Genomic DNA, 14,915 nt, shown 5'->3' with positions numbered 1-14,915 from the left:
AGGTTGCAATGCTGCATGTTCGTCAGGTCCTCGGGCTGCGGGGGGGCGGCGTCAGCGCGGGACTCCCGCCCCCGCCCCCGCCCCGAGCAGGCTGCAGTCATGCTCCCTATCCCTGGAGAGGCCATTTGGGGCTGAATTTAGAGAGGAAAGAACTTGCTGTGCCCACATGGCAGCTCTGAGACAGTCCCCTGGCCTCCAGCAGGACTCAGGGACCTACATTCCCCAGGCCAATAGCAAGAGGAACTGGGGAAAAGTATGTGGGGGGTAGGTCTGCCTCCACAGCCATCCCAGCAACTGCTCCCCTGGCCTGGGGTCTGGGCTCAGAGCACCCCAACAGCTGGGGATAGCAGCTCAGCTTCTTCTCACACTTTCTTCTGTTTGGGCCCTTGGTGAAAAATCTACTCCTGGGGGCATTCTGCACCAAAAAATTAAAAATTCTGTGCCAGAAAAATTAAAATCCTGCGCACAATATTTTAAAATTCTGCAAATTTTATTTTTCGTATAAATGTGGAGGTTCCAGCATGGCAGTGGGGAGCACAGGCCACTGGCTGCATGGGGTGGGAGAACATTGTGCAACTCCCCCCTGCCGCTGGACACAGCCTCAGCGGTGAGGCTGCACCAACCCAGACACGGGGCAAGGACCAGGCCTGCCCCAGAAACACCCAGGGCCCTGCCCCTCCATGCCAGGTGCACCAAGTGTGGGCAGGCAGGCTGAGCAAGGCAGATCCAAGTGTGGAGGGGCTCAGTGTGTGTATGTGTGTGGGGGGGATCCAGGTATGGGGTGAGAGGGTTCTGGGTGGGTGCGGCCAGCTCAGTGGGGGATCTGACTGTGGAGGGGATCTGGATGCACAGGGGCTTGTTGTGGGATTCTGGGTGCAATGGAAATGGGACTCTGCAGGGGGGTCCAGGTGAAGGTGCTTCGAGTTCAGTGGAGGGGGGTCTGGGTGTGGAGGGCTCAGTGGGGGGTCCAGGTGCTGGGGGAATGGGGGTCAGTGGAGTGGGGATCCAGGTTCAACTGGTTGGGGCTCAGTAGGGTGGGGATCTGGGTGCGAGTGGCTTGTCAGGGTGGTCCAGGTGCAGGAGGACTGAGGGTCATCAGTGGGGTTCTGAGTGTGGGGGCGGTGAGGCTTGGCAGCAGGGTCTCGGTATGAGGGGGTCTGGATGCATGGGGGTTAGTGGATGGGGGAGTCGCTCCCTGTACAAGGATCCCTCCCCTTGCAGCTGAGAAGTGACGAGTGCAGGAAACGGGGTGGGGTGAGGTTGCAGAGCGTCCTGCAGCCGGGGGAGAAATTTGGGGGTGGGTTTGACCTTGCCCCAGATGCCATGCTGGGGAAGAGGAAGTCCCATTCTCCCCAGATTTACCTCTCTGCCAGTTGCTCTGTGCACCCAAAACATACTGCTGGGGAGGATCGCGTGCCCGCTCTTGTGGCTTCCCTTTACCTCCCCATCAGAAAGTCATTTTTCTGTGGGGAAGCAAAGAAATTTGCAGGGGACATAAATTCTGTGCCTGCGCAGTGGCGCAGCATTCCCCCAGGAGTAAAAATCTCCCAGGGACAGAATGTAGCCGCACTGCTCTTGCTTTTGCTCTCTCTCTCTGCTGTTTCCAAGTTTGATTTACCAGCCCCAGCATCACCATCAGCTGTCGCTGCCTGTACAGCCACTGACCTCCATCCCGATGGTGTCTAAAAATACACAGTCTTAGCAGGACGGGACGGGGGGTTCTTTTCTTCTATTGTTTTCCCAGCTGCAGGATCAGGCTGTCTCCTTTCCTGGAAGCTGGTGGGGACGTCCCTGGGTTGGGATGATGTTCCAGAGTCAGACGAGAACAGCTGGCCAGCTCATCAGAATTCCGAGAGACCTGGAACCACTTGGGGATACAATAAATAGAGCTGCTGGGACAAAGCATGCACTGCAGGCAGGACAGGGTTTGCAGCTCTTACACAAAGTCAGGGATAGTCCCAGAATGCTGGGCTCATCCTCTGGGGAGTTCTGCCAGGCTGCCACTTCCCCTGCATATGTCTGGCACCTTGAGGGAGAGGGCATCCTCTCAGGGCCAGGTTAGGGGGCATCTGCCACACATCAGCCAATTAATCCTCGCAGCACCTGAGAGAGGCAGGCCAGCATGTGTCATCATCCTCATTTCACAGAAGAGGAAACAGACAGCCAGGCAATGTGACTTGGCTGAGGCTATGTGGTAAGACAGTGGCAGAGTTCCTGGCTTCTGGCAGGAGTTAAGGATGCACACTTCTGGGACCATTAACCACAGGAATGGCTTTGGGCCCATAAGAGATGATTTCGTGGCTGAGGGGCACCTAATCAGAATGCAGACAGTGCAGTCTGTCAGGCGCTCATCAAGAGCCTGTACGCTGCAGGAGGTTGGACTAGATTTCAGTGTGACCCCAGGGGCTGGAGTAGCCCCCACTGGAAATGCCAAGGTCAGGCAGACTGCAAAAGGGAGAGCAGGTGCTCCCAAGGCTGATGGGTAAATACTGAAAATTAAACTCCCCAACCAGTCACAAACTGTGCTCCTGCTCCCCCACACTGGTTATCAGGATGCTAAAAAAAGAAAGAAATCACCCAGCCCCCTTTACTGCATTCCTGTTCTCTGGCTCCCAATCAGCACCTGGGTGCAGTAAGGTGAGCAATTCTTTCAAAACTCAGCTCAGTCTGCAAAATGTTCTTCTGAACCTCAAAGGGCCAGTCACATTGCCAGGTCAGTATTAGGTTGGATCTTACCCCAAATCCCAGGCTGCCAGCTAATCCTTTAGCATCTAAAACTAAAGGTTTATTATACAGAAAAAAGAACAAGACACGAGCTGTGAAATGGTAAGCAGTCACATACACACAGAGACCTCAGAGCCCATAGGTCAGGTTCTCAGCAGTATTGGTGAGCTTGCTGGCTTGAAAGTCCCTCCGGACACACCCACAGCTTGGGTGGGTTATTCAGTCCTTTGTTCAGAGCTCGGTTTGTAGAGAAGTTACTCCAGAGGTAGCAAGCAGGAATGAAGACAAAATGGAGACAATGCAGCTGCCCTTTATATTCCTTTTGCCATGTGGCTGGTACTTCCTGTGTCCCAAACACAAGCTGCACAGCACATGGGATTAGTGCTGTCCACCGGCCTGCCCCTACATGGCTTGCTGACTCATAAAGTGTTCCCCCCCCCCCCCCCCGCTCCTTTCAGTGGGTTCATTGTACAGCTGATGTCCCTTGATGGGCCATCAAACAGGCTAGGCAGTGCTGATGCCAATCTGTCTGGGGGTGTCACCCAGAAACACAGCACAAGTTTGGAAATACAGACATACTCTACACATCTATAACTCCCAATACACAGGTGGTACAAACATATCAACAAGTGAGGCATACTTGGCAATGTATAACATTTTCACAGATACCTCACACGGCAGATCGGGTCCAATTCCTTGCAATTTTATAATATTGGTATCAACAATATCATAAAGTGTCCCACATATTCCATGCAGTGTCACAATCAGGCTTAAATAGAGACTGGGAATGGTTGGGCCATTACACACATTGAATCTATTTCCCCGTGTTAAGCATCCTCACACCTTCTTGTCAAACTGTCTTAAATAGGCCATCTTGATTATCACTACAAAAGTTTTTTTCCTCCTGCTGACCATAGCTCATCTTAATTAATTGGCCTCTTAGAGTTGGTAGGGGAACTCCACCTTTCCATGTTCTCTATATGTATATATAGCTCCTCACTATATGTTCCATTCTATGCATCTGATGAAGTGGGCTGTAGCCCACAAAAGCTTATGCTCAAATACATTTGTTAGTCTCTAAGGTGCCACAAGGACTCCTGTTCTTTTTACAATCAGAACTGCCCTTCTGGCCTTACGGCCCGTAGCTCTGATGTGGCAGGGCTCCGACACGCACGCAGGGCAGGAACTGAGGCTGCAGCCTACCCCAGAAGATTCCATGAGGTAAGGATTATGCAGTTGGCTACAGCCCTGAGTCACAGAGCTCAGATCTGACTCCAGATCCAGAGTCAAGCCTTCCCCACTCTGAGGAAGGCTGGGCTCAGGAGTCTCACACTTCAGGTGCAACACAGAGAAAGGCACAAGCTGTAGCCTCAGGATTGGAACATAGCTTTTAGCTCTAGGGTTGGGTTCACATCCACCCCACCACAGCTCACCCCCAGCCCTTGGCCTGCGATGTCTGAGCCATACGCCTGCTCCCCTGGTCAACCACATGGCAGTGAATGACGTATTCTAGACACACCACAGTGGTGATCTCATGCCCCGAAAAATAGTCTATTACCCCTGTGCTGGACCCCCTGCCCCTACACACACACTCCCATCCACTCAGTCCCCCCTCCCCAACACACTCCCTTCTGCTCAGTGACGTGATCCAGGCCCCACTCAGGAGACAATAATGACCCAGAGCTGGGAAGGAATGATGACCTCAGGGAGCCCCTGCCGGGAGGGCTCCAGCCGTCCCGTTGGCCCTGAATGGCGGCTCTGTGCCTGCGAGGGGTGCAGAGAGAAAAGCCACATACAAGCTCTCAACAGCTGCTCTGGCAAAGCCAGACAGAGAAGAGGGGAGGGGGAGATAAAAGTGAGGGAGAAACAGAGAGACCCACACAGAGCCCCTCATCCCATGCCCTCCCTGAGGCAAACTCTGGATACTCCTGGGACGCTCTGCCTGTCTCCAGCTGGAGTTCATCTGGCCCCACTACCCTGAGTTCTGCATGAGTGTCCCTCCTTTCCACTCCACCCCTCGGGACCCAGGGAACCCGGGGGAAGATGGCCCAAGCTGGTAGTGGCCTGTAAGAAAGAGAACCATGCTTTGCTGTCGCTTCCTCCTGCGTATGCTCATCTCTTTATCCCATTCTTACCTGCAGACTCATGGCCAGTCGGGCAATGCCAGTGGCCCATGCCAGGGACTCACTCAGCCCAGAGCCTGGCTCTGGCACTGAAGTGGCTGGACAGGCTCCAGGAGCTACGGGGGACACCTACCTACTGCTCCTGGCTTCACCAGGGAGTTCTTTCATGCTGACCGCATTGCCCCCTCCTGCCCTGGGCTGCCGCTGATTTGAACCCTTTGTCCCAGCCTGCCAACCTGTAACTACTCTCGATCCCCCCTCGAGGTTTTGTGCAGCCCCTTCCCCAGGTGCACCTGCGCTCCTCGCAGGGGACATGCCGAGTGGCTGGCGACCCCAGCACTCCTGGGTCGTGCCATTCTGCAGAGCCGATACCTCTGGGATCCACACCCAGCCATGGAGGTCTGGGGTTTCTTTTCTCCTCCATGGGCAGCAGTGGACACTGCGTATGTCAGTCTGCCCCTGGGTACGTCTCTAGGACTCCGGGGGACATGTCCCATGGTTCTTAGCATAACCATAAGCTGAGCCGCTTTAGGATTCTTTCCCAGTGAATTGTGGGAGAATGTGTCTGTCCTGGGCACCTGTGGGGAATTGTGGGACGGCAGTGTCAGCGCCCGAGAGCTTTCACCTGTGTCCTCACTGCAAACCAGCCTGAGTGAAAGCAGAGTCTGGGCTTGAACTCCAGTCTCAGCCAGGCTGAGAGCACCATGAAGCTCAGGTGACAAGAGTTTGGAGTGTGGATGGGGGGTAGGGACAACACCAGGCTAACTCTGCAGGGAATTCGCCCTCATTTCCTCCCGTAATGAGACTCGGGAGAAGCTGCGGCTGACATCACCCCAAGCAGAAGAGGATGAAAGGGGAGAACATTAGCCTATTAAACCCAGGGTTGTGAGTTCAGTCCTTGAGGGGGCCATTTAGGGATCTGAGACAAAAATCTGTCGGGGGTTTGCTCCTGCTTTGAGCAGGGGGCTGGACTAGATACCTCCTGAGGTCCCTTCCAACCCTGACATTCTATGACTTAAACAAACCAGTCCATGGAGAAACGGCTGCTGGGGAGGGAGCTGCCCTAGGCAGGGCCACAGCTGCTCAGACGTTCGGATCCCTGACACACAGGAGAGGCCCCGCTCTGCGTCGCTGCACATCACCCATTGCCTTTAGCACCAGCCCAGCAGCCTGCTGCAGCCCAATCCAGTGGGACCAATGGCTCATCCAGGCAGCTCCTGGAGAAGGGAGCTGGGAACCCCACTGCACCAGAGGCCCTTGGATCTCAGACACTGAACGATCATGCTGCAGCCGTGTGAAGGGGCTCTCACTGCTAAGCAGCTCGCAGGTGAATGGGAACGCAGCAAGCCACGGACCCCCCAGAAGGCTTCCCTGGCCAGCGGAGCAGCATTACTCCTCCTCCCACCCCCCTTTGTTTTTGTAGTGCTCTGTCCGTCCCCAGCCTGAATCCCTGGACAAAAGTTTGTTATTGCAACTGCCTCCCCCTCAGCCAGCTGTTCCAGGATTTACTGAGCTCTGGTGCCAGAGCCCCTTTCCCAGAGCTGCCTGGATGCTCGCTGTCAACGTCGTGCTGTATGCTTGATCTCCAGCACCACAGACCCAGTGCTGCCAGCCCCTCAGGTTCAAAACTCATAAGGGAGGACTCAGAAATCATGAGGGTTTTTTAAAAAACATAAACGTGAGGTTCTTTCCACGTGCTTTTGGGTTTCTGAGCCTTTAGGACACGCATGGGTCACGTTCTCCAGCTTTCCTCTGTGCCCATTTATCTAGTTCTTCAAAAAAGAACTAGATCAGTTCCTGGAGGACAGGTCCATCAATGGCTATTAGCCAGGATAGGCAGGGATGGTGTTCCGAGGCTCCGTTTGCCAGAAGCTGGGAAGGGGTGACAGGGGATGGGTCACTTGATGATTCCCTGTTCTGTTCATTCCCTCTGGGGCACCAGGCATTGGCCACTGTTGGAAGCCAGGACACTGAGCTAGATGGACCTTTGGTCTGACCCAGTATGACCGTTCTTATGTTCATAAGGGCTAGAAACTTCCTTTTTTTTTAATGAAGGCTGAAAGTCTCACACAGTCAGCTGACTCAAGGAGCTGGCGCTTTAAGGAAAACTCCAAGGAAAACTCTTAAGGAAAACAGGAAGGTGGGTAGTGTGGCCCCAGCCCCCTGAAGTCCAGTGGCACCGCCGAAGTGGGACCAGGAGGTGGCAGGGGCAGAATGTGGGCAGGGTCACACCTAGCTTTTTGAGGTGGCACCGCCTCCCCCAGCCTCCCCTACCCACCCCCGCCGTGGTCGGTTCTGGAAGTGATGTCGCTTCCACCCGGGTCCCGCACCCCCCAAGGAAGGCCCTGCCTGGCAGAGTATTAAAGGATCTTCTGATAAATCCACCTAATGTGTATAAGTAAGCTCGGTGACCAGTCTATCTCTGGTACAGAAGTACATGACATGGTGTCCAGAGTAAATTAAGGACAGACACAAAAGGACAACAGAGGCTGCAGACAGAAGGAACAGCGACAAAGGTTGCAGGATCTCATCTACATGCCGCTCTTCGATGCCCTTGGGAACTTGAGCTTTGACAAACCTTACCAGTGGACAGAATGGAAGCAGCATTTTGCAAGATTCTGAATTGCAAACCAACTCCACAAAGAAACTGGAAATATACAGGTATCTTCTTTAATTTACATACTATGGGGAAGAAGGCAGAGCATATCTTTAAATCCTTTGACTTTACTGAAGAGAATCACAAAGATGGCTGGAAAGTTGCATACTTTATACCTTGGAGAAATGTGGTTTATGAAAGAGCATGTTTCCACCAGAGAATTTAAGAACCAGGGGGAAATGTTGAGTGTTTTATAGGAGCTCTACGTACATTGGCTGAAAACTGTGATTTGGGGAATGCAAAACATGAAAGCAGGCTGTGCTGGTGAGACAGCAAAACCAAGAGCAACTTGCCAAACTTGAAAACTAAGAAACTAGCCTAGAAGCTGTTAGCAAATGCAGCATGAGTGTTAAAAGTACTTACTATGAGACCCCAGAGGCAAGGAGGAAGAACTCCCAGGCTAAGAGGGACAAATTCCAGCCCACATGCACAAGATGTGGAAAAAGTCTTATCCCAAGAGATGATCCATATCCAGCTGGAGACGCACGGTGTAATGCATGCACAAAATATGGACATTTTGTAGTTGTTTGCTGCAGTCAGGGAGTTGACACATGTTCCAGGCAACCAAGAGCTGTTGTTTCTATGATCTATCCCTTGTGATGCCATACAGCTTGCCTGGGGAATGAAACTGAATATTTATGGCAAGTCCATTGACTTTAAAACTGACTCAGAGGCTGACATCACAGTCCTCTCAGAAGGGGCTTACTACAATCATGTTCAACCCCGCCAGGGCTGAAATCACCTGACTCCGCTCTGACTAGCCCTGCAGGTTTTCTGAACTGCATGGGCCAGTTCACCACTGAAACAACTTACAAAGACCAAAGTTGTGCATTCAGAGTGTATATGACCAACAGACCACAGACCAGCAGCCTTCTCAGCTGCAAAATGGCAGCCATGATGGGCGTAGTGAGAAAGCAGGAAGAATTCAACAGAGGTTTTGATTATATTGGACTTTTGACAGGAGATCCACTACAAATCAACCTGCAAGACAATGCTGAACCATACAGTGTACAAACACCTCTACCAGAGAGACCTTGGAAGAGACTCGCCGTAGTGTATGCACATTCAGAGGACATCATTACCTGGTCACTGTGGACTGTTTTTCCAGGCATATAGGACTAATGTCCCTGTAAGATATAACAAGTGTTACCAAGAAACCGAAGTGCACTGTTGCTCACTTTGATATTCCAGAACAAAGAGTGATGGGCAATGGACCATAATTCACTGCAGCAGAATTTAAATCACTCTGAACGAAATATGATTTTGATCATATTACTAGCAGCCCACATTACCTACAAGCAAATGGAGAGGCTGAGAGCTGTACAGACAGCCAGGAAAATCCTACAGCAGGAAGACGCATTCCTGCTCTTCTGAGTTACAGAGCAAGATTAAATACAGTTCAGCACAACTCCTGGTGGGAAGAGAACTCAGAACTACTGTTCCGACTTTGGAAAAGAACCTATGTCCATAATGACCAGATATGACGAGAATAGCCACCCAATCAGGTAAAGAGGCTTAAAAGAGCTTATGGACACATATAATAGACATCAATCAGTCAGAGAACGGCTAGGTCTAGAACCTGGTGACCACGTCCATGGAGAAAAAGGATGGACAACTCCAGCTGTCATAAAGACAAAGAATTCAGATGGTATGTGATAAGTGACTGACAGTGGAGAGTTCACCAGAAACCGTTGACATCTACGGTTTGTTCCTCAGAGAGAACAATCAACAGAGCAAACTCAACAGACAGCGGATGCAGAAAAAGACGCCGGTGCCTGACAGATTCCAAACCTATCAGAGCCAGTCATTGCAATTCCTGGACAGCCAGATGACCTAGTTGTTACGGGTTCAGGACGTGTAATTAGAAAACGGGGACGATTCAGAGACACTTAACGAACCAATCCATACTGAACTTTGACGAGAGCCTGACAGTGAAATACTGTAAAAGGTATGATTGTAGAACGTGAAGTGGGAGATGTGATGGAATGCTAAACTGGGTGACACTGGTCAGCTACCAGGTGACATGTGTAAAAAATCTTATGTACGCTCATCTCAGCCGGACCCGGCAGAGCAGTAAAGGATCTTATGATGAACACCTCTGGTGTGTACAAGTCAGGTCTGTAGCCAGCCCATCTCTGGTACAGACATACATGACAGACGATTGATAAGACAGGCCGGCAGAATAGTCCAATGGAGAGAGAACAGGACTGGGGTGAAAGTCAGGAGACCTGGTCTCTATTCCAGCCACTGTGTGACTCACTGTGTAATCTAGGACAAGTCTCTGTGCCTCTGTTTCCCCACCAGTAAATGGGGATAATGACACTCACCTTATTTGTGATCAATGGCTGAAAAGTGCTAAGAATGGACAGACTCACAGATTTTGCTATAACCCAGGCCATTGCAGAGCTGCCGGCGCCGCAGCAGTCTGTATTAGGATTCTGCAGTGGTTTTCTCCCAGAACAGTTTTATGATCTATTTTTCCCAAAAACCCTTTGTTTCTGAAAATGCTCAGCTAGAAACGGAGACCTGGATAACATCTAGGGCAGAGACAGGGTAGTATCCTGCCTGTCTGAAGGAGTGTCTCCTTTAATTGGCTTGCTTCACTCCTGCTTTCCTTCCCCATCATCTGAGTCACAGCTTGGACAGCCCTGAGCCTGGAAGTAGGTTTTACCACATTACAAAGGAAATGAGTGGCCAATTAAGCAAAGCTACTTCACACAGGCAGGAGGGGAGATTTCAAAGCACTGGCTGGCACGCCCCTTCCAGGAAGAGACAGAGAAAGAAACCACTTTGGAGGGAAATAGAACAGTTAGAAAAACAAGCCTGTGTGGGTGTCTTGTGTTCGTCTTGGCAGGCATCACTGGCCAGATTCACGCGGTGGGACTGCACTGAATTCTGTGTGCATGCACCACAGATGGATTTGGCCACTTAAGATGCTTCCCCTGCCTATTTTGCTCTCACCCCAGTTCTTGGCTGTGTGGGCATGAAAAGAGCCTGTCTAGATGCACAATGGGGGCTGCTGTGCCTGGGGCCTGGCTTGCTCTGTGAATGTTTTGTAGATGAAGCAGCACAGGCATGAACTAGACTGAGCTTAAGACGTCTTTCCCAGACAGCCCCCTCCCTCCTTCCCTCTTTCCACTCCCTCTCCCTCCCCTTCACAAGCAGGGCTGCTCTTTTCTACAAGAGAGGAGAGGTGGGTGGCTGGGTGGGAGGGATCCTCTCTGACTTATTCTGGTCGGGAATGGGATGGAGGTACGGAGGCAGAAGCTGGGCTGACGCAGGCAGAGCCACCTCTGCCCCTTGTCTGGCTTCACTGCAACTTTTCTAGGGCACCTGGCTTTTATTGAGGATCCACCAGAAGGAAAAAGAGCCGCTTGCATAGAGTGAAGAAAGTGACAGGGCAACTAGAAGCAATAGGAAAACTTCTAGCTTCCAGGGAGAAGGGACAGTTACCTCCTTGCTCCCGCCAGCCTCCCTGCCACTTCCTAGCAAAACATGGTAATGCCTTCTGCTTTTGTATCTTTGTAATGACTTTCCCACTAGCTTTCCCTGTCTGCTTGTCTCCCCTGTCCCCTGCTGCCAACACAGACTGCACACCTGGCCCTGCAGCAGAGTCCTAGCAGTAGCCTGCTGCTTTGTTGCTCTCAGTGCATGGCGGGTGCTGTCCTTTCCTAGGCCCTGTCTGTCTGTATGCTTGTACCACACAGGGCACGGCTCTCAGCCCTGAAATGCTAACGCTGAGGTGTAACACCGCTCCTTGCCAGGTGGGAAAGGGGAGATAGACTGACGACAGAGCTCGCTTCTAAATCCGTTTGTGCCTGGGAGGATTCCCTTCTCACGCAGAGTCTGTGTCTCCAGCAGATTGAGCAGACGTTTGGCACCAAGTAGAAGGAAGGGTACAAAGATCACTAGCAGCTGTTTGGATGGAAGCGTGTGGGACTGCAAACCATTGTGGTTAAAACCTCCCTGCACTCCCTAGCTATGGCTGCAGGGAATTAGAGCCAGAGAATGTGTGTTAATAACTTCACTCCTTCTCCCTTTGCTATGCAAGGATGACATTCCTTACTCTGTCGGTCCGACTGCATTACTGTTAGTGGCCCCCTGTGCTGCCTTGAGTGGCTGTGATGACCTCGTCTCTTGTCTTCCTAATGCTTTGACTTGTCTTTTAAGTTTGGATCCTGCAGTCCTTACTCAGGCTAAACTCCCCTGATGTAAGAGCTGGAGCAGCAGGAGTGGAGTTGTTATTGGCCGCTGGTTAGTGCTCTCAAACCTCTGCATCAGGGAGAGGGAGCAGTGTGCTTGGTAACTTGAGAGTTAAATGAACAACCTTACTGTGCCAAAACTGTATTTATTGTGAAGCTGTAACCCTTCCCAGAGATTCAGACAGACGGCTTTATAAAAACAGATGGGTATTTGGGGGAAAGAGCTTCGTGTCTGTTTGAACTACACTTTAGGTTATTGAAATGGAAATAACTTATGAAATCTCAGACTCTTTATGCTTTTAGTGACTTTTGTTTTCTTTTTGCACTTCACTTAAATTGGTCAAAGAAAGTCGACTGGTCAGTTCCCTTTGGTTTCTAATCACTCCTTAGTTAGGGTCCCTTTTCGCCTTGCGTTTGCACGCTGCTGCTCTCTCTATTCACAGCCAGATCAGACTCATTTACTGATGGGAGGTTTTTTTTGGTAACATTTCATGAAGTTGTTTTGTCATCTTGGGCCCAATCATCCCTGGTGTAATTGACCTTGGTGGAATTACACCAAGAATAAAGTCGTGTCATTAGGATTTGTAAAATCCCACTCTCCTCTCCTCTCCTCTCCTCGAGGGCCCCAAATTCAGTTGACAATTTTTTTTAACCTGGGTTTAAGAGGGCCCTGCTGCTTTACAGATTACAGCATTAGGATCTGAACTGGTTGATCTTGGGGAGGGGGGGATTTGAACTTCTTCATCTCTGTGTGTGATGGAGTAGGGGCTGTCTGTGTGGGGAATGGGAGAGCAGGGGAGGACTTTAGAGGATGGACGATACCGGAGCCTGTAACCTGAGCTAGGTAAGGGGGGAGAAAGGTCAAGACCTTTGCCCGGGAAGGAAGAAAAGGAAGGGGCTGGGAGGAGGGAAGTAGTTTTCAGTTTGGGTTTGGGGCTGTGTGGTGGAATTCAGGGTATCCTAGCTAGGATCCAAGCACCCTGAAAGCCCAGAAGGACTCGATTGAGGGGTCCTGACTGTGCCTGCAAGCTCTGCTGTAACCTACATTCCTGTTGTCCAATAAACCTTCTGTTTTACTGGCTGGCTAAAAGTCACTGCGGGGTCCAGGAAGAGGGGTGCAGGGCTGGACTCCCCCACACTCCGTGACACTGTGTTGTTACAGCACCAGGAAACCCAGTGAATTCAGTACCTCACCAGCTGCTGGGAGGTGCTAAATTCCAAACTCCCCTTTGAGATTTGGGAGTAACAGCACCGGCTGCTCCGTTCACTGCCCCATCCACCAGACCAAGGAAGGGCATGAGAATCAGCAGATGGGGGTTTGAAGTGCCATGGTACCCAGACAGCAGGACAGAATGGAGAGATGAAGTGACTTGCAAGACAGTCTGCAAAAGAGTAGGATTCCCATGCCCCAAAGGCACCCAACCGGGCCCCTTCCGACAAATCTGACCGGGAGATAAAACCAAGTATTGTGCAAGTGTCTGTTTGCAGGGGGTGCCAGATCTCAGCAGAGGCGAGGAGGCAGCACTGGATGGGCTCACATGGACAGAGCTCCCTGCCTCTCCTGTCCCTCTAGAGGAGGCCCCTGCAGGTCAGGGCAGAAGCAGAGTGACATAACCTTGCTTCGCAGCCCTGCACCCATGCTGTGCGGCCTTAGCGTAGTAGACACTTCCTGCATTGATGGAAGGGATTTTTCCACTGCTGTAGGGAATCCACCTCCCCACGTTACGGTAGGCAGGCTGACAGAATAATTCATCCATCGACCAAGCCACGTCTATACCAGGGCAAGATTGGCTTAACCACAGTGCTCAGAGGGTGTAAATTTTTCACACCCCTGAGTGCCACAGCTATGTTGACCTAATTTTTAGTGTAGACCAGGCCTGAGGCTGTCAAATCTGAGGGTATGGCTACACTCGAAAGCACAGCGCTTTGAAGTTTTGAGTGTGGTCGCAGCACCAGCGCTGGGAGAGAGCTCTCCCAGCGCTGCACGTACTCCACCTCCTCATGGGGATTAGCTTGCAGCGCTGGGAGCCGCGCTCCCAGCACTGCGGCACTGTTTACACTGACGCTTTACAGCGCTGTATCTTGCAGCGCTCAGGGGGGTGTTTTTTTCCACACCCCTGAGCGAGAAAGTTGCAGCGCTGTAAAGCGCCAGTGTAGCCATGGCCTGACACAGCCTTCACTTTAAAATGGTAAACAGAGAGCTCTGCAACCAGGCTGAAATCTGCCTGACTGAGAAGTGAGAATCTTAACGGCAGGGTGTGTCTACCTGGGGACACTCAGGAAAGCTCCTCAGAATTAGCTAAAAGGTGTGATGTTAAAGTGCTTTAGCTAAAACACATTAAACCTAATTAAGCTAAGCTGGACAAGGCAGCTTTACTTCTGAAGTAGCACGTCCACACAGGGTTTAATGTACTTTAACTAGTGCACTCTACATTCTCACCTTGGGATAATTCCACTTCACATTCCCGAGTGTTCCCACATTGACATATGTGTGACAGTCTCACCCCCTCAGCCGCAGTGTGTGACAGCCACAGACCCTGGGCTCATTCAAGTACCAGAAGCCGTTGCTGATACAGCTCCTGGATGGATTAATGGGAGGCTGCTAACTAAAGGTCCTCTCTGCTTGAGGCTGTGCTCAGAGCTTTGGAATTCGTCCATATCAAGTACAGTTAAATTTGGAGACTGACCTTCCTACCAGGTCAAGAAGCTCAGATCTGTAGCGGGTCAAGCTTGGCAGTGGGAGATAAAAGCACCTTCTCTGTTATCTAGAGATTGAACAGAGACAGATCAGGAGTTTTTAGATATATATAAAAACTCAGCACATCCCAGTTAAAAAGTATATTGGGGTTAATTCTTCCACCAGCTTCCAACAGCCCAGATTTTGCAGGAACATGGGTTTGCATGCTCAGAAACCTCCATTTGTGTGTGCCTATGAGCCTCTGTACATGCAAATCCAGTGAAGGCTTTATTTGTCTGTCTGTCCAGTTCCGGCACAAATGCTAGCTCTGGGAGAGCTGTCTCAGGCTACTATAGCTGCATTATTATTTACTCTCTGTGAACAGCTGTAGTAATAGCCACCTGTCCCAGACCTGGACTTTAGCGTCCACAATCTGGTCCTGTCCCAAACCTGGACTTTTGCGTCCAAAATCTGGGGGCTTACCTGAAACTCCCCCAAGCTCACTACCAGCTTGGATATTCTCGCTGCCACCA

General features: G+C 51.2%; 2 protein-coding genes across 2 annotated transcripts in view; one reads left to right on the top strand and one right to left on the bottom strand.

Moving 5' to 3' along the window:
• The window catches only part of CDK5RAP1 (CDK5RAP1 mitochondrial tRNA methylthiotransferase), a 289,907-nt gene that overhangs the window by 50,714 nt on the left and 224,278 nt on the right, over positions 1 to 14,915 (bottom strand). The window lies entirely within an intron of this gene.
• Positions 10,730 to 14,915, top strand: part of KIAA1755 (KIAA1755 ortholog) — a 23,596-nt gene continuing 19,410 nt past the window's right edge. Inside the window, exon 1 of the mRNA XM_032762415.2 lies at positions 10,730 to 11,001. Coding sequence (XP_032618306.1) covers positions 10,999 to 11,001 — 3 coding nt within the window. The 5' untranslated portion in view covers positions 10,730 to 10,998. The remainder of the gene's footprint in view (positions 11,002 to 14,915) is intronic.

This window comes from Chelonoidis abingdonii, chromosome 14 (assembly GCF_003597395.2).
Source record: "Chelonoidis abingdonii isolate Lonesome George chromosome 14, CheloAbing_2.0, whole genome shotgun sequence".
Taxonomy (NCBI): domain Eukaryota; kingdom Metazoa; phylum Chordata; order Testudines; family Testudinidae; genus Chelonoidis; species Chelonoidis abingdonii.
Note: the sequence above shows the minus strand (reverse complement) of the source record. Positions and strands in the feature narration are given on the sequence as shown.